This window comes from Rhododendron vialii, chromosome 3a (assembly GCF_030253575.1).
Source record: "Rhododendron vialii isolate Sample 1 chromosome 3a, ASM3025357v1".
Classification (NCBI taxonomy): Eukaryota; Viridiplantae; Streptophyta; class Magnoliopsida; order Ericales; family Ericaceae; genus Rhododendron; species Rhododendron vialii.
In genome coordinates, this window is record NC_080559.1 from 24,592,723 (window position 1) to 24,618,645 (window position 25,923).

The 25,923-nt window shown below is 38.8% G+C and overlaps 2 protein-coding genes across 3 annotated transcripts; one reads left to right on the forward strand and one right to left on the reverse strand.

Annotated features, from left to right (window-relative positions):
* The first annotated feature begins 4,268 nt into the window (after positions 1 to 4,268).
* LOC131320623 (phosphoglucan phosphatase LSF2, chloroplastic) lies at positions 4,269 to 9,143 on the forward strand. 2 transcript variants are annotated; one of them, XM_058351372.1, is made up of 5 exons: positions 4,269 to 4,606; positions 5,982 to 6,187; positions 6,644 to 6,814; positions 7,058 to 7,269; positions 8,846 to 9,143. In XM_058351372.1, exons 1-4 carry the CDS (start codon positions 4,309 to 4,311, stop codon positions 7,259 to 7,261), a joined length of 879 nt encoding a protein of 292 aa, XP_058207355.1. In that variant the 5' UTR covers positions 4,269 to 4,308; the 3' UTR covers positions 7,262 to 7,269; positions 8,846 to 9,143. The 2 variants fall into 2 exon arrangements, with proteins under 2 accessions (XP_058207355.1, XP_058207356.1); XM_058351373.1 differs by having other exon boundaries at positions 8,856 to 9,143.
* Positions 9,144 to 20,277: 11,134 nt separating this feature from the next.
* On the reverse strand, positions 20,278 to 25,769 carry LOC131320624 (cytochrome P450 94A1-like). Its single transcript, XM_058351374.1, has 2 exons — positions 24,999 to 25,769; positions 20,278 to 21,555 (listed from the first exon to the last, which is right to left on the reverse strand). Exons 1-2 carry the CDS (start codon positions 25,740 to 25,742, stop codon positions 20,761 to 20,763), a joined length of 1,539 nt encoding a protein of 512 aa, XP_058207357.1. The 5' UTR covers positions 25,743 to 25,769; the 3' UTR covers positions 20,278 to 20,760.
* Positions 25,770 to 25,923: the final 154 nt, after the last annotated feature.

Below are 25,923 nucleotides of genomic sequence, written 5' to 3' on the forward strand. Positions count from 1 at the left end.
AGTGCTAACCAAACACCGAAAAATAAAAATTTGAATAATTAGTTTGAATAATAATAAGCTTGTGAATAATTAGTTTGTCAAGACATCGATGGGTATATAAACCGAAAGAAATGTATAACTACATGTAATTTTTTTATTTATTGAAATGTAATAATTTGAGTCTCCAAAATAAATAAAGAATTAAATGGAAGAGAGTATTATATATCATAGGAAGATTCTATTAAAGTTGTTAACTTTGGTAAAAGTTGGAGGTTCCTGTACATCGATCTCCTCCCATTGGATTCTTCATATATATATGTGTTGGTTCCAAACTATTCTTGGGGAAAGAAACTGGTCGGAGAGAATAATGATCGAGTTCTTGCTAATCAAGCATATGATTACGTTAATCCACCAATTATATACTCCATTTATATATAGCTTAATTAAGTACCCATGCATGTTTGGACAGCATAGAATAGAATCCATTTTTGCTTCTAGAACTTTATTAATTAATTTTTCCTTTCGGGCAATGGCAAACACGTGTTCAGTTTTTCACCTGACATTAGAGAAGTTGTTTATTGGACACGTGGCACCCTTGTTGATGGGAGGAACAAAAAGAGAGAGAAAAAAGAGAACCAATTGATCAATCAGATTACAAAAAAAAAAAAAAACGCCCACCGACTTCTATACCACGTGGTTTTGGATCGTTTTCAGGGTGTTGAAATATTTAGTTTTATGGTTCTTTTGGGGTTCTAAAACGATAGGCTTAGAAAATTAAAAATTAATTATGATCCTTACGATAAAATGATCAAAAAAAAATATTTTTGTATCGGTTCGAACGAATTTAAAATTAGATCTTTTTATTTGATTTTATAGTTCTCTTAGGGCTTTTCAACGAGAGCCCTATAATTAAAAATTAATTATGACCCTTTAATATAAAATGATTAAAAAAATAAAATATTTGCACCGATTTAAACGGATTAAAAATTGAAACACTTAATTTTTTAATTATATTTTTAAATATATAAACCATCTAACTAAATTAAGTGTTCCTATTTTTAATCCGTTTGAACCAGTACAAAGATCTTATTTTTCTAATCATTTTATTCTAAAGGGTCATAATTAATTTTTAGCTCTAGGGCTCTTGTTGAAGAGCCCTAAGAAAACCATAAAACCAAATGAAAAAAAATAACTATTCCAATTTTCAATCCTTTTGAACCGGTACGAAGATCTTATTTTTCTGATAATTTTATCCTAAAGGGTCATAGTTACTCCCTCCGTTCGATAATGACAGTCCCACTTTCTCTCTCTTATCTCTTTTCAAATAAAAAAATTAACTACTTCCGTGCATAATTTTTCAAATTTTTTCGCACCGTATTAAAGATCTCGATTAGTACTTTAATTTGGTGAGAAAAAATTCAAAAAATTATAAACGGAAGTAGTTGATTTTTTTATTTGAAAAATGGCACGACTTTTCATAATAGACTCTTAATATGGAACGGATGGAGTAATTTTTAACTCTAGTGCTCTCATTGAAAAGTCCTAAGAGAACCATAAAACCAAATGAAAAAAATCAAGTGTTTCAATTTTCAATCAGTTTGAACCGGTGCAAAGATCTTATTTTTTTGATTATTTTATCCTAAAATATCATAATTAATTTTTAGCTCCAAATCTCTCGTTGAAGAGCTCTAAGAGAACCATAAAACCAAATGTTTCGAAAAAGAAAAAAAACAATCCAAAGCATATAGATTTCAGTGGGAGTTCACCGACGTGGAAGTCGGTGGGCGTAGCGTTATTGTTAAAAAAAAGGGCAAATTTCAATTTGATCCCTCATGGTTTGGGTTGGGTGTGTATACACCCCTCCCCCTTTGAAAATATCACCACATAACACCTGGCCTATGGTTTGTGGACTGATATGCACAGTTAGAGTTCCCGTCTAATTTAACAGGAGGTGTGATTCACTCGCCTATTTTGCGAGTGATTGTGAGTACAACAATTTTAAAACAAAACACCCTAATCCATCCCTAAAATTAGACAAGTGCCATCCTATCCACCTTCATCTTCTACATCTAAACTGGTATAAACCTAAACCCTTACCCCCATGGACCAACATCCACCATGAATCAAATCTTAATTTGTGAAACCCTCAGCAACCTTTGTATGGGTAAAAAATGATTTCTCTTGTCGTCGACCTGAAGCCGACCCACTCGACCATTAACCCCGCTAATCACTAAACCCAAACCACTATATTTGACCGATTGAAACCCTCTGCCATCGCCTTTGCTCACAATCCCTTCATCCACTATCAAATAGTCACATAACCCCTTAAATACACCATCAAATCAAACCAACATTCTGTTTCGCTATCCTGTTCTTCATCATCTCTGTTTGCTGTCACTTTCGTAAGAAGTGATTTAGGCTCAAAGAAAGCAGCTCGGGAATCCTCTTCACCGTTTTCAGTTCGGTTAGTCCTTTCTTTTCTGACTAAATAGAATACATAATCACTCTAAAGATGAAGCTCAAGAAAATTGTGGAAAGACAGGACGAGATGTGTAAGAATTCTGCATCTTGTTGTTATTAGGGCTTCTACTGTTAAATTTTTTATCCGAGAAGAGGGCTTTAGAATGAATGGTATTTGTTTGGGTTAGAACTTGAAGATTGGTACCTTCTGTTGATCGATTTGGGATAGAAAAATAATAATATCTTAGAAAAATTCAAAAAATATGGTGGAATCCATGGCTGCCCATTGAAGGGTTGGGTCAAGAGATGATGATGGTGACGAAGAGAGTGATCTATTGAATTCAAGAAATTGAGACGTTGGTGTGGAAGGAGGAGCAAACTGAGTTGAGGGAGAGGTAGAGAGGGAGAGAGAGCTGGGGTAGTGGTGGGATGAGGAAGAAGACAAGGGCATTATAGTCATTTTATAAATTTTGTTAACAGAGTTAGATGTGCACATCAATCCACAAACCACAGGGTGTTATGTGGTGATATTCAAAAAGGGAGAGGTGCATCCGCACCCGACCCAAACCACGAGGGGTCAAACTGAAGTTTATTGAAGTCATTTATTTCTTTAGAGCAAGTCCAATGGCTGTCATTTTTTGTGCTACACCCATAATTTGGAACCATAGAATAGAACTTGGAGCTCCAATAGGAAGCAATATTTGGTTCTAAATGGCACAATATCAAAATTGGAATCAAGGAGTCATCCTTGCCACATCACCAATCACAACAGATTAAAAGGAATTGGACCAACGAACATGAAAGTTTAGTAAAAAGTGGCCAGAATCGAAAAACGTCGCCAATATTCAAAAAGGGAGAGGTGCATCCGCACCCGACCCAAACCACGAGGGGTCAAACTGAAGTTTATTGAAGTCATTTATTTCTTTAGAGCAAGTCCAATGGCTGTCATTTTTTGTGCTACACCCATAATTTGGAACCATAGAATAGAACTTGGAGCTCCAATAGGAAGCAATATTTGGTTCTAAATGGCACAATATCAAAATTGGAATCAAGGAGTCATCCTTGCCACATCACCAATCACAACAGATTAAAAGGAATTGGACCAACGAACATGAAAGTTTAGTAAAAAGTGGCCAGAATCGAAAAACGTCGCCAAACTACCCTTTAAATTTTCGGAACACATTGGAGTACCCTTCATCCTTGTTGCTGAACTACCTTTAAATGACTATACACCAGGAATTGAATAGAGAATACCTGATTATGTCGGAAAGTTGCCGGAACCGAAAAACGTCACCGAAATCGTCATTTTTCCAATTAACGTTTTGTTCAGGTATTCTGGTGGTGATCAGAGATGGAGATAAGCTAAGTAAGGATGACTAGAGTCCTATAAGCTAATTAGTTTTGATTTTATCAACTTTATTTTATGATTAGTTCCTCATTTTCTGTACATTAGTTCCCCATTCACTCATCCAAAATTATTACTCCAGACAAGAAATTTTTCCCAAAAAATACTTTGGAATACCTCAGGGCAAGGCATTGGTTGGCGTCAAAGAAGGCAGCTTCCTTCAAGATGGTTGGTCCTAGTGATCTTCAAACAAATTCTATTTTTTTTTTTTTCCTAATGTAATTCAGTCCCCCAAAAAAAAAAAAAAGAAAGGCATAATATATGGGTTTTCGCCCTTTTTGCTTGCTTATGGCCCGTGGGCTCTTGTGGGCTTTACTTTTGGACCTGGGCTCTTATGGGCTTCAGGGACAACGCGGATAAATCCAAAGGGCAATAATCTGGTCAAACAGCGCTGGTATATATTCTGCCACACAAAATTGAGTGGAAAATACCAGCAGAAGTACAAGACAAAGTGTAAAAAAAAAATGGGAGCAATTGGTAACACCTTCCTCTCAGCATCTATCTTCACCTCTCCCCTTGAAAACAATCTTCTGTTGTCGAAGCCAAAAAATGCTTCCATGAAATCTTTGTGCGATGTGGCCGTGGTTTCAAGAAATCCCTCATCAAAATTGAGTAGAGTTTCTTGTAAATTAAGTGGGAGCGGGATTGAAGAGAAACCCACGAGCAATAATGGGGTGTCAAACTCCAAGAACAGAATGGAAGAGTACAACACTGCGATGAAGAGCATGATGAGAAACCCTTATGAGTATCACCACGATCTAGGTGGGTTTCTTTCTCATCTCTTCAGAAATAAGCTCTTTCTGGTGTTTAGTATTTCACTGTCGTTAAATGCAAATGTGTTTTTCAAATATGCTCCTGAAAGAAGGTGGGTGTTGCCATTCTTGTGGTAGGAGGAAAATTTCTGGTTCAGTTGTTTTTGATTCATTTTGTCGTGTGATGATGAAATTGTTGATTGTACTTTGAGAATGCTAGCAAAATGGGGATTGAAGCTGGAGTAGAAGCTAATCACCAGTATTTATCTTTTGCGTTTCTAATTCTGGTTAGTTTGTGTGTCATTGTAGACTTCGGTTGCATTCTTGTGACTTTTTTGTCCGGAACTTTTTCCGGTATTTTTTATTTTTCGTAAATGTTTGTTTAGCTTTTCATTGGAAATTTTAGATTAATCATTCATCTTGACGAAACGAATCGAAAAAGTAGAAAAATATAGATAGAAGTAGAAAACAAAAAAGATAGTTGTTGATATTTTTTTTGTCTTTAGTGAATTTTTTTTATTTTTGAGAATAATTTTTTACTTTTTAGACTCTTGTCGTGACGGATGATTAATACAAAAAAATCATGCAAATCTAACAAAATTTTAGAAAAGGCGAACAAAACACATAAAACGAAAAAGGAAAAAACTTAAGAAGAATGAGCCCTTCATATTAATTAAGCTCTTCAAAAATGTCAACCTGACCAAATATCTGGTGTTTGGCTAAATATTTACAGCCCGGATTAATATGTCTTGGATTATGATCCCACATAGCGCGGAATATATAATACCACGGGAGGTGCGATATTATTGGTTTGATCACTATTAATTCACTGGGATTGTATTTTCAGTTGCATTATGTATCTCTTCACTAGTAAATTATCCTGTTGTTTAACCAGCTATGAGCATCCTATTGGACTATGTAACCAAGGTTTTTTGGTATTTGGTTGAACATAGTTCTGATCCAGATTCAACATCCATCGGATATACAATTCCGCAAGTGTGGGGGACGGAGGGAAATATTGTGGATTCTGGAGTAATTTGGAGTCTTCTCTTTGGTTGAGCGTTGAAGTATTATCTGTGAAGCTTTTTCCATGTAGTTAATCGTGTATGATTCTGCAAATATATGACCCATTTGCTGCTACTCTCCAAATAAATGTAGTGGTATTTTTTGGTTTTCCTGTTGTCCATCTCAGCAGATAGTTGTTTGTAAATTGTTCTTGCTGAATAGGGACCAAAAACTGTGAAAGACAAAACTTTACAACAAGATTCCTATTATATGATGATACTCATGAACAAAGCTAAGTTCAATGCACAGTTTTTGTGGGGAAAGTAATGTGATATATTTAGGTCTCTTTGATGCTTTAATTAGTCTTATTATGGCTTCAGGCATGAACTACACATTGATAACAGAGAGTTTGATCGTGGGCTCCCAGCCACAGAAACCTGAAGACATAGATCATCTAAGAAAGGAAGAGGATGTTGCCTACATTCTTAACATGCAGCAGGACAAAGACATTGAGTATTGGGGAATAGACTTGCAGTCAATCATAAAAAGATGTCAAGACTGTCAAATCCGTCACATGAGAAGGCCTGTAAGCCAATCAACACCAATGCTTAAGGACTTTTGCAGACTAATTGCATAACTTTTATCTGCTTTTCAGTTCAGAATCACTTTATGTATGGTCTTTGGTTCGTTGATACTTTTAGACATTAAAAACTATTTCCAAATTCCAACACCCAGCATGAATATTCACAAAGAAGCGTGACAGTTGGGTTTTAGAATCAGCGAAGTTGCATATCATTTGTGGTTATCGTTATTTAGATCATTTCCTGATGTAATCCTTATTAAGTGCTTTTAGTAGGTCTTTCTGGAAAATGATTAGATAGCTAGCTTCCATTTTATCGATGATTTTCTCTCTTGGTGAATGCAATTGACAGTGGCTTCTTTGACAGTCCTTAAATAGGTTGAAAACATCAATTGGTTTATATATTAGCATTGGAAGGTTTTGTTGCTCTGTTACGTTACCATCTTTAGTATGCGTTGGCAGGCAAAAGATTTTGATCCAGATTCCTTGAGGAATGGATTACCTAAAGCTGTTTCATCATTGGAATGGGCCATTTCAGAGGGAAAAGGAAAAGTCTACGTGCATTGTACAGCCGGACTGGGAAGAGCCCCTGCCATTGCGATTGCTTACATGTTCTGGTTTTGTGACATGGATGTAAGTACTCAACTTTTCTATTTGTTATCCCTTCGTGTCGTGTTCTGTAATTGCTCCGGACTCGGGAGATATATTTAATTTTTTATTTACTCTTTCAGTAATAGTATGAAGTTTAACTGCTTTGATATGTTGGGCATGGCTTATCTTAGTGAAGTGATTATTTCACTGCTTACTCTCTTTTTTCGACATTCCTAATTGTTCTCTCATCTATGTATTTGATACAATGGTTTGTGATTGTGACAGCTGAATACGGCATATGATACACTTACTTCAAAGAGACCTTGTGGACCCAGTAAAAGGGCAATACGTGGAGCTACATATGATTTGGCCAAAAATGATTCCTGGAAGGAGCCCTTTGAAAGTCTTCCTGGGCACGCTTTTGAGGGCATATCAGGTTGGGAAAGGAAATTGATTCAGGACCGTGTCCACTCCCTCCGTGGCACTTGATAATACCTGTAAGGTTTCTTTGTCTTGTAATTCATTGAATATGGCACGAAAGCGTAATCATGGACCCATTTTTCAATCCAATTGAACATTTCCCTTCATGTCTAGCACAGTAATTTATGCCTTGCCCTGCTGTTTGCATCACCCTCTCAAAGATGGTGCAAACACTAGCTATACAACTTGGAAAAAAACTTTGTTAAAAGGGAGTGAAGAAACATGTGAAAGATCGAGAACGAAAAGTAAAATCGTTACAGAAACTGAGTTTAATGGCCGTTAGTGTATTTGTTTTATTTTGGATTCCAAAGGCGATGATGGGCGACAAATGGGGACACTACTCTCTCCACTAATCTTGGTAGGGTTGGGATTTCAATTAGGTGCTTACTGGTTATCTTTGCCTTGGGGTGGGCATCGTGTCGTATCATGTTTGAGTCCTGTAATTTTAGGTTTCGTGTAATTTGGGTTTCTTATAAAAAACCTCTCAACTTAAATGTGTCATACACCTAACACTGTTACACATGAACTATTTATTTAATCCAATAACAAAAATGATCACTTTTTCAGTATCTATTCTAGAGTATATTATAAACGGAGAGCAACTTTGAGGCTGGCTCACACTTTCACTTACCAAAATTACCCCCACATTATAACCGCTCACACATCATAAATTCATAACTGCCATAGACCATCTGAATGGTTGATGATAATTTAGTAACGTACATGTCGTGTCCGTAACCCCAATTCCCACTTTTGGTTACACAGCAGTTTTGCATCACCTAACACGGTAAAATTTTCCGCACAACTGTAGAAGCAATAGAGAATGGGGGGTATGTGATAATTCCAATTATAAGATTGCCTTCTCTTCTCCTCATAATGATTTAAGTCCTCATGTAAGATCACTCACTCTCCTGCAAATATTAGTAAATCGCTGTATGCATATATCTTCATCTAAATTAGTGGAAATATATAAAGACATGTCTATTTGGGTGTTCTGTTGTTTTTGTTCATCTAACGGTATGGCTTTGGCTTCGAAGCCTATGGTATCTGTCTGTGATAAATTGCACACGCATCGTGTGTGCACCAAACTCTAGTCACTATAATCCTACTAATTATGAAACCAACAGAAGTATTATCCACAAGCCACACACCAGAAGAGTAAAGATTAAAAACCATTGGGTATCTATTATTTTACAGCACCATATACCTAAAGAGTAAAGAGTTAATTAAGGAATTTAAACCTTAGGGTTCATGCCACATTCATGTGAAACGTGTATACTTGGGGTTAACGGGTCTTTTTAGGAAAGGTTACCACTGTAGTTCTCAAGTTACGTGAGTCCAATCTGTATTGTTTAGTTTAATTTTTGTGTTTTTTTTTTAACGGCATTTTAATTTTCGTGTTGACTATTGTCTGGTCATGTCATGTAAAAACGTAATCGACTCACCCTCTAACTTCCTGTTGGGTTCGAGTTGTGTTAAAGTGTCGTGTCTGAAATATCCAGCCCAATCTTTTCCCATATCTTGTGCTGCCATAGAGTTATACTTCTATAGGTTTTAGTCTATATATATGCTCATGGGTTTGAATATCACCAGGGATTCTGAGCAGATAAATATAGGAGTCCAGAAGACTTTTTCGAGGCACTAGTCTGAAGAATGAAGAGTTACAGATAGCACGGGGCATAAACCCGTAAGTCATCTTTGCCCTTTGTACCAATTAATTCAAGAACCCAAATTTTCACAGAAGAATAAGGAAAATGAAAAGATGGCCTCAACCCATCGCCGTCAGTACAAGCACTATACTGTAGCAAGTCTTTTATGTATGATATCCCAGCTGTCTACTACTTGCTGATTTGCTATCATATACCATTCAATTGGCCGATATTCGCACAGACGTATGCAAACTCTCTTACAGGGGGTGTGTTGGCCGACATATAGATGATTGGATTCACATACGCAACAATAAGGTCCACAGTAAGTGTGTTATAATTTGTGCAAGTGTGTGCAAGTATGTGCGAAGTGCGGTTTTAGAGCATTTGTTTACCAAAAGCTCGGCGGTTTCATCTGGTGATAGAAATCTGCCATTGTTAATCTTCACAACCATTCAATCTCATGAACCAAACCATAAATGCAAAGAGAGGTAGAAAGAACAGTACAGAGTGTGAGACGGAGACGGATTCACGGACCCGCACTCTCAAAATACAAACGTTATAGCTATTTCATTGGAGTTCTATAAATTGGCAGACTAGTAGCATATCCCAGTTATGCTTAAGGGCGTACGATACGAATGTCAAGTGTACATTTACGATACGAATGTCACATCATAGTTTGTGGTGGTGGGGTAGCATGTCACAGTTATGCTCAAGTGTAAAAGCATTTATCAAAGCTAAATTGGGCCAGAACCCAGAAAGCTATGGTTGAGTGGCCCAATTGCAGCTTGGCAAATAAAGATCCAAAATGCTTTTGACTCATTTTAGTAAAAGGGTGATTGACGGGCCGGTCCAAAAAACTGGGCCAAAACTCCTCCAGCTTCATCCCCAATTCTGAAATGCACGCATAAGGTAGTCTCCCTTTTATACCTGAAATACCCTTGACAGAAACGTGTTGCAACGTGTCACCGTAGAAGATGTCGTAGCCGTTGAGCTGGCAGTAGTCCGTACCTTACATTCCATCCTCCAACCCTCTGGCAACCAATTCGGCCTCTCGGGCGTCGCCCTTGAAACCTCCACCAGCGGCTTCTGTCCCTTCCTCCTCGACGACGGCGTCGACGTCTCTGCTGCAGACGAAGGCGAGACGTCGATGCCTTCATTCTCTCAGTCGGACTCGCTAACTGCTCCACCCGGGCCGAGATCGCGGGCACCATCAGCCTCAACCCACACTCAAATCTCCTCCATCCGGCTTGTCAAACCCGTCGACGGGCTCCCCCACGACGTCACCCCATTCCAATCAAGATTCAATCTTTCTTTGATGTCATTTTCTTAAAGGTTATTTGTGTTGGTCCGGACGAAGCTCTGTTGATAGCGAGCAGTCTGACTCCGATGGAGGGAATGGATTTGCTTTGCAGTACTGTGTTTTTTTCTATGGCTAGTAGAACTGTGTGTGGAAGAAACAAGATCTGTTTTACGAGCAAATGAATTCAATGAAATTCACAAGCTCAAAGCTAGCAAAAGTTTGTGAAAATTTTAAACTAGTGAAATTAGTGTAATTTGAAATTAGTAAAATTTAGTGAAATTTGAAAATCAGTGAAATTTGAAAAGCAGTGAAATTTGAAAATCAGTGAAATCTAGTGAAATTTGAAATTAGTAAAATTTGAAAATCAGTGAAATAAGTGAAATTTCTCTACATGAGAGTTTCCCCTCTTCGGAGGTATTCTTTTCTCCTCTTCTTTGTCATTACCCACTATCCCTATTTCCCCCTTCTTCTTACCCAGATCAGTCCAAATTGCGTCCCCTCTCTAGTCTTTCCACTTTTCTTTTTCTTTCTGCTTTATTCTTGGGTTTCATTCATTAAGACGGTCTCCCCTGTTCCGGAGAGCCCTTCCTTCTCTGTTCTATTTGGTTTTCCTTGGTTCTCCATCCCCAGATCTATGGAGAAACCTTTGATCATCTCGCTGGACGATAGCTTTGAGGAGTGTCCCCAGACAACGAAGTTCGTTTTGGTTGGCAAAATCCTTGCTTCCAAGACGTTGAATAAGGTTGGGGTCCAAAAAATAGTCGAGAAAGCTTGGCGTATCGAAGAGGGTTTTTCTATTTCACCATGGAGAGACAATGTCTATGCTTTTGGTTTCAAGAATGAGGAGATCTGTGCCAGATTATTAGCAGGGGTCCTTGGTCAATTATGGGCTCGTTGCTTATTCTCAGGCGATGGGATATGAAAAAAGCTTTCAGTGATATGGATTTCAACTTCAATCCTTTCTGGGTTCAGGTTCATGGCCTCCCGTTGGGTTTTCTTAACCCTAAAACTGGTATGGTGATAGCAGTTGAAGACCCTAGTGAGAAAGGCAGTATGACAAATTTCCTACGAGTGAGGGTTTGGTTGGAAGTTTCAAAGCCACTTAAAAGGGGTTTTTTTTCCTTCTAAGGCCAAATGAGGAAGATATTTGGGTCCATTTCAAGTTCAAACGTCTGTCGGACTTCTGCTATGGGTGTGGTCTGGTAAGTCATACGGTGAATGAATGCAAAGATAAAAAAAGCTTTGATTCGAAGAACTGGAGCTTTGATGGGAACCTCAGAGCTCAAAACGCGGTGATTGATACGATTCAATACGGAACGAACCCTATACCGAAGTTGGTGTATCCGGAGAAAAAGCTGCAGGTGGATAGGGACGAATGTGGCGCGTGTAATGGCAATTCCGAGGCGAGCGTGGGACAGATTGCACGGGATATTCCTATTTCGGATTTGGTGGTGAATCAGGGGAAACTTGTTGCGGATAAGGTATCAACGGAATCAAAGGACGATGACACGTCACATAAGGGGACAAGCATGGGGAGTGGCTCGGTGAGAGGAGTAGGGTGCAAGGATAACTTGATTGTGAATGGATCCCTGGAGCAGGTTGAAACTAGTGGACCTTCATTATTATTTAAGTTACCAGTGGAAGGAGGGCCTAGCTCTAACATCATTGGGCCTCAATATTATGTGGAGGAACCAGGTAGTCCAAGAATGGAGAATTGGCCCAGTAGTACTCCCTTTGAAGGGTCATCTTTAATAGTGGGCTTAGAAGTGGGGTTAAGCCCTTGGTCAAACAAAAGAGAAGATGGTTTGTCCTCCGTTTTTGCTAAAGCTCTGAATTTGAAAAGGAAGAAAGGGGATTCCTTTGAGGAAGAAGAGCTTTCGAAGAAGCCTAGGAGAATTGGGTGGAAAAATGAAGGGGTCTCTAATAATGAAAGAGTGGTTCCTCAATCGACCAAGAAGGAGTACGTTCATAGAGGAAGGGGAACGAGAGAAAGAAGAAGGCAAGGAGGCAGAGCCAGAGGAAGCATGGAGATGGTTTGGGAGGGGAATCCTTTGTCCTCGGATGCAGAGTTGGTGGATGTAGAAGTGGAGGTTGTGGTAGATGGGTTCAATTTCCAGAGGAAGGGAAGTGAGTCAGCGAATTCTGCAGGTGTGGATGGGGGTGAAAGGGCAGTGGTGGCTGGTCTCAAACAGCCACAAGCTCAATGGTGATGCTCAGCTGGAATGTTCAGGGGATAGGACGACCTCTAACATTCCAGATCTTTCAAGGGTTATGTCTGGCCCATCGTCCTCTAGTGGTGTTTCTCATGAAGACCAAGAATAAGAGAAGCACCCTAGAAAGAATAAAAAGAAGTCTTCGTTTCAACAATAGCAGTTACATAGATCCAGAAGGTATTTTAGGAGGACTTGCTCTTTGGTGATCCGATGAGGTATCATTAGATTTAGATTTAAATCAAAAAATTTACTTCATTGTGTAGTTAAATGGCCTGAAGTGTCTCTCCATTGGATGGTGACTTTTGTCTATGCGCTACCTGTGTGGAATCAAAGGTTATTGTTTTGGGAGAGTCTCAAATCCATAGCCCGCGAAAATAAATACCCTTGGTTATGTGTTGGTGATTTTAATGATGTGAGTTCTCAGGCAGATAAGCAGGGTGGAAATACGTGTGGAAAAGGGAGATTGGATAGTTTTCATAGTATGATGACTGAGTGTGAATTCATGGACTTAGAGTTCAAATGTCCGAATTACACGTGGTCCAACAATCAAGAGGGTAGCAATAACATCCAGATTAGGTTGGATCGAGCAATGGCTAATGTGGATTGGCGTAATCTTTTCCCTTAAGCATGGGTGGTTCATGAGTTGAGAGTGGGGTCTGATCACTGTCCCGTTGTGATTCATAGTAGGATTCCGCTAAATCGAGTTCCTTACTCTTTCAAGTTCGAATCTAAATGGACTACGCATCCTGAGTGTAAGGAAGTGATTACAAAGAAGTGGAAGGTTCACCAAAGGGGCTGTGAAGAGGTTCTTTTCTAATGGCTTTCTTTTAAGAGAGCCAATCTAAATGTAATCACTTTCTTTTTCCAATCGTTTTGGGACAAGGTTGGTAATGGCGTATGCAGGGCTGTGAAGAGGTTCTTTTCTAATGGCTTTCTTTTAAGAGAGCTAAATAACACGAACATTACCCTCATACCAAAGGTTTTTTATCTAGAAGCTTTGGGACAGTTCCGACCAGTCAGTCTGTGTAATTTTGCTATGAAAGTGATTACCAAAGTAATGGCAAATAGATTGAAGAGTATACTTCAGGAAGTAATATCCCCAAACTAGTCAGCGTTCGTCCTTAGGCGTCTAATTCATGATAATATTATTGTGGCACATGAAGCGTTCCACTTTTTGAAGATGAAGAAGAAAGGTACGGGTGGATTTATGGCTTTGAAGTTGGATTTTAATAAAGCGTATGACAGGGTGGAGTGGGATTTCGTGGAAGCTTTAATGAATAAGATGGGGTTTCAGGCTACCTGGATTAATTGGATGATGCAGTGTATCTCTACTGTAAAGTTTTCTATTGTGGTGAATGGGAAAGCTAGGGTGCAATGCTCTTTTATTTCTCAAAGTTGAAATTCAGAACTGTCAAGTGATCAAGGATATTCTGTGCAAGTATGGAGAAGCTTCAGGACAGAGAATAAATTTCCAAAAATTTGGTATTGCTTTTTCTTCTAACTTGAATGATGTTGAGAAGCAACTTGTTTGTGATTATATGGATATTCCTTTAATGAAATTAGATTCTAAATACTTGGGGCTTCCATTTTTTTGGGGAAAGTCAAAAGCTGAGGCTTATTTGTAACTTGTTGAGAAATATTTTTGAGTAAAATGCAAGGGTGGAAAATTAAACATATGTCGCAAGGGGGTAAAGAGATTATGTTGAAATCAGTGGTGCACGCTATTCCTTGTTATGCCATGTCTTGCTTTCTTCTTCCAAAAAAGATTTGTGACAAGTTAAATTCCCTTGTGTCTAATTTTTGGTGGAAAGAAGACCCGGAGAATAGAGGAATTCATTGGAAAGATTGGGATATGATGACCTGTGTCAAGTCTGAAGGAGGGTTGGGATTTAGGAATTTTAGAGCTATGAACGAAGCTTTACTTGCGAAGCAGGGTTGGAGGCTGATGAAGAACCCTCAATCCTATTGGGCAAAGATTTTAAAAGGGTTGTACTTTCCAAATTGTTCATTTATGGAAGCAATGAGAGGGAGTAGGGCTTCATGGGTATGGTTAAGCTTGTTGCATGGAAGGGGGATTCTAGAAAAAAGAGTGTGGTGGCAGGTTCAAAATAGGGAGAAGATCAAGTTCTGGGAAGACAAATGGATTTCGTCACTTTCTGGTTTCAAGATGGTGTCTCAAAAACCTATCAATTGCAGTATTGAGTGGGTGTCAGATGTAATCAACAAGAATAGATGGGTCTGGGAGGAAGATAAGCTGAGGCAAGTGGTGAGTGAACAAGAATGGCAAGCGATCACTTCAATTCCAATTCCATGGCTGGAGAGAGAGGATTTTTTGGTCTGGCATTTTTCTAAGAATGGTGACTATTCGGTGAAGTCAGGGTACCGCTTTGCTTTTCAGGAAAGAGATTGTAAAAGAGATAGCCAACCCTCATCCTCGTTCACGCCCAACAAAAATCTCTGGGATGTAATTCGGAAGCTGGAAGTCACTCATGAAGTAAGGCATTTTTGGTGGAGAGTGTAGTAATAGCCTGGCAACAAAAGAAAATCTGATGCGAAGGAAGTGCAGTAACTCTAAAGTGTGCCCCATCTATGGATCATTCGATGAAACTATTGAACATGTGTTGTTTGATTGTTGTTGGACTCGTGCTGTGTGGTTTGGTAGTCATATAAAGCTGAATGTAGGTCATGGCCCCCCTAATTCAGCCAAGGTATGGACATCACAAGTGGTGGATGCTTTGAAAGGCAAGGAGCTCAATCAGTTTTTTAGCAGAGTGGTTACAATAGCGTGGTATATATGGAAATCAAGGAATGAATTTGTTTTCTCATCTAACCCACTTAATCCAGAGAAGACGATGAGAAGAGCTGGAGAAGCCCTTCAAGAATTCATGGAGATTAAAGTCCCAGGTTTGGTTCGCATGGATAACCCTCCGACTATGGACAGTCCTTCCCGGTGGAGGGCTCCGAACCAAGGTTGCTTTTAATTGAATTGCGATGTTGCTATTAAAAAGAATGGGAAGGATGCAATTTGTGCAGTGGTGCAAAGAGATTGGAAGGGACAGGTTTTGAATGGAAGTGCGAATCATGTTAAAGTATCTAGTCCTCTTCAGGGAGAGTTGCTAGCAATTCGGTTTGCTTGTGGAATGGTCAAATCTATGGGCTGCAGAAGGGCGTGTATAGAATCAGATAATCAGCAAGCCATCAAATTGAGTGTGTCCGAGTTCGTTCCCCATGGGATGTGGCCTCCATTGTGATGGATAGAATTGAGGAAGGAGTGTGAGATAGCTCTCAATTGGGTTTGTAGGGTTGCCAATGGACTAGCACATGTTGTGGCTTCCAAGGCCCTCAGAGATTTACTCCCTTGCAACTGAGTGGCTAGTCCACCTCCTTCTATTTTTTCTGTTCTAGCTTTTGAATTTTTCATTTTTGTGCAGCGCTGTGGGCAAGATTTTGACTGTCAAGAAAAAAAACCAGGGAAATTATTGAATTTTGAAATTAGTGAAATTTGAGAAGAAGTGAATTTCACTAGTTGGATTTTGTGTTTTGAGTTCTAATGAAATTCTAGCATTGTTTTGAATTCCAGTGAAATTCACTAGTTTCGTACTAATGATGATAGTTTATCTGTATGATATTGATGCTTAGGTTAATTAGTTTAACTAGTAGTGAAATTCACGAGGTTGGAACTCGTGAAATTCACAAGTTCAAGTGGCAGTTAAATTCATGAGTAGCTCCAAAGTTAGTGAAATTCACGAGGTTGGAACTCGTGAAATTCACAAGCTTCAAGTCACCGACCGGAAAAGTTGCCGGCTAGTTCAATTCATTAGTTTTGAATTTTCTAAAAAATAGTTAAATTTCAGAATTAGTGAATTTCAAAAGCTCCAAGCTCGTGAAATCACAAGGTTAAGCTCGTGAAATTAGTGATTTTCAGCAAAAAAAAATTTATAAAAGTAATGAAATTTTGCCGGAAAATGTCGTCAGAAAAGTTGCTGACCGGAAGTGGTCGCTAGAAAAGTTGTCGGCCGGAAGTGGTTGTGCATTGGAGGTGGGAGGGGGTGGTTGTGTTTAATGAAAGGTAAAAGGGTCATCTTCATATGAGGTTGTCCTTATAGGTAATAAATAAAAATTGAGTTTAGTCTCGATTTTCTAGACCCATGGGTAATTTTCTGTTAGTAATGGTAAATGAGTGAGGATCAAAAAAATATGACTACTAAGGCTCCGTTCTGTTAATGTTCTTATTTTTTAAGTACTTATTTTCTGTTTTATGAGACAGGTTATTCTTGCACAATATATCAACTTAAATTCAAAAAATAAGTACTGTATTTATTTTAGTTAGTAGAACACACCCTAAGAGCATCTCCAACCATTCACTTCAAATTGGAGATGCCAAACTTTTTTTGAAGGCTTATATGGCATTTTGACATCAAATCATTCTCTCCAACCCATATGCTAAATTCTATTGATTTGACATTAAGTTATCCCTATCCAATTTTTAATGTCAACCCTTATGTCAAACTTAAAAGGAAAAGAAAAAAAATCTAACGGCACTCTTTTGAAATTCAAACGGTTGGATTTTTGAAAATTGGCGTACCACTGTGTTGATGTCAAAATTGACATGCTTAACGAGTAACGAGCCTAACGCTACAGAACTGTCAGTAATGATGGCAAAATAGCTTTAAAATGAAGTAGCCATGGACAGCAAGTTCTAGCCAGGCCCCAAAGAAAATGAGGTTAAACAATTTCGGAACTCTTTTTTTATTTTATTCATAAAATAACATTTTTTCGTGAATTATGTTCATAATATAGAAGTAGATTTTGGAATGTTACATTCTTATTCATTGATTAAAATCTATCTATAGGATTTCCATCAATTTTTTTCAACGCATGCATGATATGAATAAATCAATCTTCTTTGCAAACGGAGCCGGTCATATTAGTAGTTCGACCTATGGACTAAAGTTGCGCAGGAATTCTTGAGAAGAATATCAAGTTCATTGTCCCGTGAGTTATGAGATTCGGATGACAATTACGAGCTTAAGATGTTGCACGAGTTATGTCTTTTTATTTATTCGTTTTTTCACGATTGTCGTAAAATCTCTGGCATTAGTTAAAAACAAAGATACGTGATGCACATGCGTGAGCGCAAGCAAATACGAGAGCGTGGAAGTGCCTATTAGAATTTTTTTTTAAAGAAATATTTCATATACTAGTAAAATGGTTTGGAGGATTGAGACCAGAACAGGAGTTCTACGAAAAGGTTACGGTTAATAGTTACATAATTAGGGAACTTTGAAGAAATCAAACAAAAACTATATGATTTATTTATTCATCTTTAAATCATTTCAAGAGATTATTATACTTGGCATTTGATTCGGCCACCTTTCAGATTGGCCAAAATTTGAGAATGGTCAGATGATTTATTATACTTGGCATTTGATTCGGCCGCATTTCTCAGATTGGCCAAAATTTTAGAATGGTCTGATGAATTATTATTATATATACTTGGCATTTGATTCGGCCACCTTTCAAATTTTACAATACTTTTATAGTTTTATATTTCTCTCCTGACGAGATCACAAATGCAATCTAGAGTTGACAAGCTTGTTAAGAATTTTTTAATTTTTTGTTTGAAGAAGCATTTCTTGCGTTAAAGCAAGATTCTGAATTCTAATACATATCAAAACATTGTAGCACGGTGAAAGGATTATAGTTAAACTCCTTTGCCCTTTCACCTTAAGCTTAATTTTAAAAGGGTAAATTTCACTGCCCCCTCCTGAGATCTGCCGTAATAACAGATAACCCCCTCACTTATGAGAAATAGATAGGTATTAACAACTTGATCAACTCCATGGCATGTGATCTCGTCAAGCGAAAAATTGAAGTGTTTCCAAATTTTGAAGATGGCATAATCAAATGCCAAATTGATTTAATCATGTGTTGATATAGTGGCCAAATTTGACTTTAAAAAGTTGGTTACCATCCGATACACCATTGGATTCGCTCAAAAAAAAAGTCATCGAGTTCTCCATCTCCATCTAAATATGTTTCGAGCCTAATTATCTAAATAGTTTGAATGAATATTAAAGAAATAGTTTTATCCACCATTGATTCTCCGCCGCCTATTGATATTGAACATCCATATATGTATGAGATTATATTGGAAGTCAAAAGCAAGGTGATCGAACTTGCATGGTGTTGCAAAACTTGAACATTAATGTTCCGAAGCCGAGCCTGGGCTTTTGCTTCTTAAACCTGCTAGTGTTGGGTTTGATTCTGATAATTACGTACTCCTTTTTAGCTAGCTAAGACCTCGACTAACACTTGTTTAATTAAAATCTGCTTTTGTAATGCGGTTTGGCCCTCATTATTTACAGTCCAGCCGTGTTGGGCTACTGGACTTTGTTTGTTTTTACTGAAAGATTTGAAAAGAGTATTATTCTGGGTCTTCATTTGTCTAGCTGAAATTGGATCGCCCAACAATTGTTTTTTTCGACCCGTTAAGCACTGATGATTATTATGTCTTCTGAGTTCTGACTAGAAAAGCCTGGGCAAGGGATGATCAACTCTAGAAATATATGAAAATATCGATCGAAACTTGAACCCTTGTATAGGTGTGCAATTTCAGAAAGCACAACAAATTGAAATAATAGTCCGTATTGGCATAAGATCTATTCCCATGTTCGCTCCGGACTCTGGTTTGATTCCAATCGCCCAAAACAGACCCAAACAGGCAAATAAAAAATGGAGTAACGGCCCAAATTGGGGCAAGGCGAGGTAAGGTGCATCCGCAGATTGATTTTTATGTCTGTCGTCGTTATCTTTCGGATCTACGTAATGGTTTCACTCCAATTGTTACGTTCATTAAGGTGTCCACATAGTCCAATTGCGCTCATATCAAATGGCTCGAAATTAAGGAACACATTTTGTCCAATACTCAAATTAACCAGAAACAGACTCACAATTTCCTTATCAGGTATGTATGACATTTGAGTGGAAATCATTTGAAGCACAATAGTTGCTTCCTATGTATGTTAGGAATTTCTGGCTTAATGTTTTGGGTAAAGTCGCCATAGTCTTCTGTTGGGGCTAAAGATATATTCCTTAGATCTCGTAATAAAACAGGGGTGAGATTTTACCTGAGTTTCCGACAATAGTTTGCTGGATTTTCTGTAGATCCTTATGTGGTGCAAAGGAAAATATTCTCTAGTGATTATGCGGAATAGCCTATCTGCATATTTATTTGTGTTACCGAACAAAAGATTCATCAAAATTAAGTTCTGACCTCTAAAATAGAGAGTTATGGAGATGGATTAAGAAATCTCTGAGATCAACTAGATGCTCATGGTCCTCTGTATTGCTGTATCATAACAGTATGAATGGGTGGTTTGGGTCCTCTCTCAACATTATCTCTAAAGTTCGTCCAAACTTTTTATATACTACATAAGGATCGATACTTCAATTAATCAGGACATTTAACGGTTTCAAACACAACCTCGTTAAAATTCAAACAATTTTAAATGCAACAACCCCGGCTTATAAGAAAGTTTCAAACACAACCTCGTTAAAATTCAAACAATTTTAAATGCAACAACCCCGGCTTATAAGAAAGTTGCCTAAGAGAGAGATAATCTAGAGACAGCAGTGCGACGTCCAATGCTTTGTTTCACTGCTTTGTCCGTTTCGACAATCAATAGTCCGGATTTTAAAAAACTCTTTTTTCTTGGAATAGTTTTTTAAAATCTGGACTATCCAAAAAACTTTTAAATGGGGAAATTGAAAGCGGTGGGGAATCAGTAATAGTTGAACGGCAGGCACAGACTTTCTTATGCGGAGACATGGCTAGGTAGCAATATAATTACGTTGATCACAAAAAAGACGGCAATCTATATTACAATACACAATTTGTTAGTTTATTCTTACCACAAGATATCCATACAACAGTATTTGATCTAATCATACATGTTATTGTTCAAATACAAAAACAGGAAGAATTATAATGACATACTACAGTACGGTACTTACAAATGCCACTCAACCTTCTATTCCGAAACGGGAGAAACTTATTCACGGCTCAGTTGTGAACAGCTTTTTTATAGCAGCAATCAATCGCGACTGTCCAAAAGTATTCAATCTGGGCGGCCCGGATTTTAATGATTTTTTTCAGAAAAATTTCATTGATATACAAACCGTCCAAAATACTTTAGGATGACCGCGATTAGCGCTGTAAATAACTAATCACGGCACAACCGTGCAAAAAGATTTTCTCTTCCAAGACATATATGCAACACGTACGAAGAAAATTCAGCGGCAGTTAATTACTTGCAATCACCAACCAATCCCGGCATTGGAATCCTAAGCCCTCCTCTCAATCCTGACCGGAAAACCGCCATCCATATGGGCCGTCATGGCCATTACGTAAACCGGTCCCTTACCTTCCTCAAAAGCCGGCACCACCCGGAACCGCCGCAAGACGCCCGCGACCACCCTCTTCATCTGCAGAAACGCCATCACCTTCCCCAAACAAACCCTCGGCCCTGCCTGGAACACCGGGTACGCGTACGGGTCCCTTCCCACGAAGCTCCACTTCCCTTCCCCCCCTCCCCGTGCCGCATCATGATCTCTCTCCAGCCACCTCTCCGGTTTAAACTCTGACCAGTCCTCCCCCCAAATCTTCTCCGACCTTCCCATCGCGTACGGATGGTAGACTACCGACGTGCCTTTCTTGACGAAAGTCCCGTCCGGCAACATGTCGTCGACAGTGGATTCTTTTCCGTCGATCGGCACCGGCGGGTACAGCCTCATGCTTTCGCTCAGAGATGCATGGGTGTAAACCATGTCCTTGACTTCCTCGAAAATCGGGGCTTCGGATTTCTCATGAATCTCCCTCAAGATTTCTTTTTCGACGTTAGGGTGATTGGACACTACCCAAAAAAACCAAATCAATGCGGCTGAGGTCGTGTCGCGACCGGCTAATATGAAGCTGACGACAATGTCCGTAACAAACTCCTCGTCGGAATGGCCTGAGCTCAAAAATCGTGACAAAAGATCGAACGAGTCGATTTCTGATTTTTCGTTTAGCAATTGCTTCTTCTCTTTGATTATTTCCTTGGCGAATTTCCTGACTTCATCCACGGCCTTTCGAAGATTCTGTTTAATATTAGAAGTAACAAAATATGTTAGAAACTTGGGTATTCAGCACAGTTGTGAAATGGGCAGCTGATATGATTGAGAAACTGGGATCAAAAAATGGAATAGAGTTTATGGGCAGAGTGGCTATTATCGCTTGGAACATTTGGAAAGGTAGGAACGACCACGTGTTCGGTCGCGCGATGGTTAACCCTCAGAAAACCATTGCATCCATTCTCCACGCAGAGAAGGAAAGAATAGATGCTCCAGTGAATACTACAGTCCATATGGACAACCCTTTAGTCCAGGAGGAAGTTTCCACCTGGCGGGCTCCGGACTTTGGAAAGTTTAAAGTCAACTGTGATTTTGCAACCTCAGTAACAAAAAATGCTAGCAAAGCTGCTGTGGTCCTCCGGAACTGGAGGGGAAAAGTGTTGGAAGGAGCAGCAAAAACAATGAATGCTTGTTCCAGCCTTGGAGGAGAATTGTATGCCATTAGATTTGCTTGTGAAATGTTACATAGGCTGGGAATGAAAGAGGTAGTTGTGGAATCTGATAATAAGTAAGCGATAAATCTTAGTGTCTCTGAGCTGGTACCACCGTGGAATGTAAGAGCCTTGGTGTTGGATATTCGGCAGTACGCCAAAGAAGGAGCTTTTATTCTCAAATGGGTTCGACGGTCTGCAAACAAGGTGGCGCATGAAGTAGCCTCTCTTGCTTTACGTAGTTCTCTACCATGTAATTAGATTTCGAATCCACCTTTATCTCTTGTATCAGCTTTAAACTCTGATTTTAATGAAAGCCAATAATGGCGTATTTTGAGGATCAAAAAAAAAAAAAAGCAATTAGTAACCTCAATTAGGATTTACTGGCAATCGGGTATTCAGTCATTTTATTTCTTTCAGGTCGGCCTTAGGACATAAGCCCATCAGGCGGCCGTCTAGCGCCCTAAGGGCCCGTTTCTACTAACAAAAAACAATAAAAACTTAACGCATTTTACAATCTCGTTTCCACTAACAAAAAAGTTGTCAACAAAAACTGTTTTTGCTACAGTAATTCTACTCACAAACCTATTAACAACTTATTCACTATTGGAACAAACTTGACATTTCTCAATAACTTATTCACTACCGGAAACACCTAACAACTCTTCAACCATAAATAAAAATCTACAAATTTTTCACTACCGAAAACACCCCTAATTCTTGCCCAACAGTAGGCCCTCTAATTTGGTGTGTAATGTGTACAAAATATTAGCCTATTTTGGTTGCAAGGGAGTCTGGCTAAGCCGCAAATATCTTCTAACTGTAGTCCCTAGTTCAAGGTTCAAGAACTACCCAATGAATTTTCTTGGACATTAAAAATTCTTTATGCCTTTTCGGTTTTGTGAAATTCTCATGTTTTTTGTAAGATATTTTCGACTTTGCCAATTGGTCTTGAGTAGGTCACTCCAAATAGTTAGAACATGAATCATGTTCAAAGAAAAATCTCATTTGACTTTGATGGGTTATTTTAAATTGATTATGATGACCAATTATTGAGGACAAACTGAAAAGAAAAGAAAAAAGAAAAAATTCACAAAAATAAACGAATTTTATCGAAAATGAGGCCTAAATGGTCAAATAAAATATACTTCGGTGTTGCATCTTTAATTGATAGCTCACTAATAAGTTCCTTCTTCAAATCACGTTATTGTAGTTTTCCTACTTGCGTAGTTAAAATATATTCTAAACGTCCCCTCTAAATTCAGAATATGATTTTTATGAGATCTCAATTACTCAATAAAATCAAAAAAAAATGGACATACCTTTAGTACCAAGTTTTAAATCAGTTTAATGTGAAGCAACAAATATGTATTCAACCTTCTTCTTCTTTTTTAAATTGTATTTTATCAACTCGTTAAGACAAACCGAAAAGAAAAAAATCACAAAAATAAACCAATTTTATCCGAAGTGGGGCCTAAATGGTAAAATAAATATGCTCTTGTGTTGCATCTTGATTAATTGATTGCTCACTAAGTTCCTTCTTCAAATCACGTTATTGTAGTTTGTTGTGCCCCAGGGACCGAAACCAACAAACACACACCCCCAAACACACATACACGAAGTATTTACATGGTTCTCCAAAATCGGATACTCTACGAAGGTAAACCGGAGCAATTATTCAAACACTGGAAGCTTTACAAGTGAGGTGAGACAGTCTCCTTACATTGCTACCACAACTGATCCTCACTGGTGTCTCTATTTACAGATGCAAACTACACAAGGCCTAAGCACTCTCTAATAGCCATGCATGGATGGCTCAATGCATTATTTAGAGACAAAATTTACTACGGTGGATGGGAATGGATAGCACCAACTTGTTTGGATGCTCCATGTGGAAGGCAAACCCATGAGAGGTACGTTGATGAAGAGGGGAGCTAGCCGGCCACCATGGCCCCATAGTCAACATAGTTTTCCTACTTGCGTAGTCAAAATTCTAAATGTTCCCTCTAATTTCAGAATATGATTTTTATGAGATCTCAATTACTCAATAAAATCAAATAAAAAAGGGCAAACCTCTAGTACTAAGTAATAGACTAAATCAGTTTAATGTGAAGCGACAAATATATGTATTCAATGTTAGTATAAAATTAATGCAATACAAATAAAGATTGCATAAACTAAATTAAGAAGTGGACACAAATATATAAAAAGATAGTTACTTCAAAAACTAACAAGAGCAAATTAGGTCTTCAGAACCTATTCTATTATATCAGTGTTTCCTCCTTCTGCTCTTTGCTTTTTCTTTCTCAGATATTTCTCCCTTCTTCTCCGTTTGTCTCCAATGGTCTTACAAGTCAATCAATTTATAGGAAAGAAGAGAAACAACCTAATAAATAGGTTGGGTGGGTGGGATAGTAACCTTTGTCTCACAAGTGGATCATCCACAATAATTCACTACATTCAACCTTTTCTACCCAAAAATTGAATTCTACGGTTTTAATTAATATATCAGTCTAGGTGAACTCTTATTTTTTCAAGATTTAAATAATATATCTAGGATCCTTTGTTACAAACTCGCTAAGGGCCCCAACAATATATCTCGTGGCGAGCCTTTGATTATGGGAGTAAACGAGTCGAGCTTTGTAAAGTTCGAGCTCAACTCATTTACTAAACAAGCTTCGTACTAAAGCTCAAGCTCCGGTCATTTGTAAACGAGTCGAATCGGATTCATTTACTCACCGAGCCTACACATACAAGTTTAGCTCTTTCGAGTTGAGCCAAGTCGATCTTTAGATTGTTGAGCTCAGCTCTTTTACTGCATGAGCCTAAAACTTAAGCTCAACTACTAAACAAAATGAGTTGAGCCGAGCCTTGAGCTGTTAGCGAGCTACTCAGTTCGTTTTCAACTCTACCTTTGATATCTTTTTTGACTCCTTGATCTATCGGAAATAGGAGTATGTGCTAATTTTACTCAATTACCTTTTCAGATCCAAGATTGAGGCAGCGCTTAGCCCTCCACAACAGGGGATGAACGTAGTCGAACCTCCGGCTGGTGATCCGAATCGCTTCTTCAAAAGACTCCACGAACTTAACCATCGGCAGAGACGGCACCAACGACGCCGGATCGTACCCGAACGAGATCGCGCACACGTTATCGAACCCGAACCGCCGGAGAATGTCCTGGAGGTCGAGCACGGTGTTGTCAGCCGTGGCGGCCGAGAGTATCGGTATCAGCCGGTCGTTGAGCTCGGCGTCCACGACGTGTTCCATGAACTTGCGCAGCGACTTGGCGTTGAACTCGTGGCTGGCGACCTGCCTCTGGAACTTCCAGCTCTCGCCGTTGATGTTGAATATGCCGTTGCCGAGGAAGTCGGAGAGGACGGTTCGGGCGAGGCTGCCCTTTTGGTAAATGTGGAAGTGGGACTTGAGGATGTGCTGGACGTTGGAAGGGTTGGCCGTGTAGATGGTGCGGGCGCCGAGGGGGCCGTTGAGGAGGAAGGTGGAGGTGGGCGTACTCGTTACTATTTCGGACGTCCATTGGACGCCTCGGTTGATGTTTGCGTAGATTGAGAAGAAAGAGCCGACTATGGGGTAGGATCTTGGGAGTTTAGGATTTTCAGGGGATTTGGATGGGAAAAGTGATCTCCATTTGATGATGAGGAAAATGAGGAGAGGAAGAAGGCAAGAGAGCAGAGTGATACTAAATAGGTCAAGGTCTAACATGGTTGGATAACTTGGATGTGTTTGAGAAATGGGATGAAGACACGCGGTTTTATAGCATCTCTAACCTTGACCCATTTTAAAATTCAAATTTAAAATTTAGACCAAATTAACAAAAAACATTCTCCAATCTTTGCCTCAAATTCTTTTCCATTTTGAGTTTTACCTTTTTTTTTTTCAAATT

Excerpts from the sequence above, each read along its gene's own strand:
- LOC131320623 (XM_058351372.1), top strand. The coding sequence starts at position 4,309 with ATGGGAGCAATTGGTAACACCTTCCTCTCAGCATCTATCTTCACCTCT. Across the intron at positions 6,188-6,643 it reads TCCGTCACATGAGAAGGCCT|GCAAAAGATTTTGATCCAGA; the intron begins GTAAGCCAATCA and ends ATGCGTTGGCAG. Across the intron at positions 6,815-7,057 it reads TCTGGTTTTGTGACATGGAT|CTGAATACGGCATATGATAC; the intron begins GTAAGTACTCAA and ends TGATTGTGACAG.
- LOC131320624 (XM_058351374.1), bottom strand. The coding sequence starts at position 25,742 with ATGTTAGACCTTGACCTATTTAGTATCACTCTGCTCTCTTGCCTTCTT. Across the intron at positions 21,556-24,998 it reads TCAATCTTGGATCTGAAAAG|AATCTTCGAAAGGCCGTGGA; the intron begins GTAATTGAGTAA and ends AATATTAAACAG.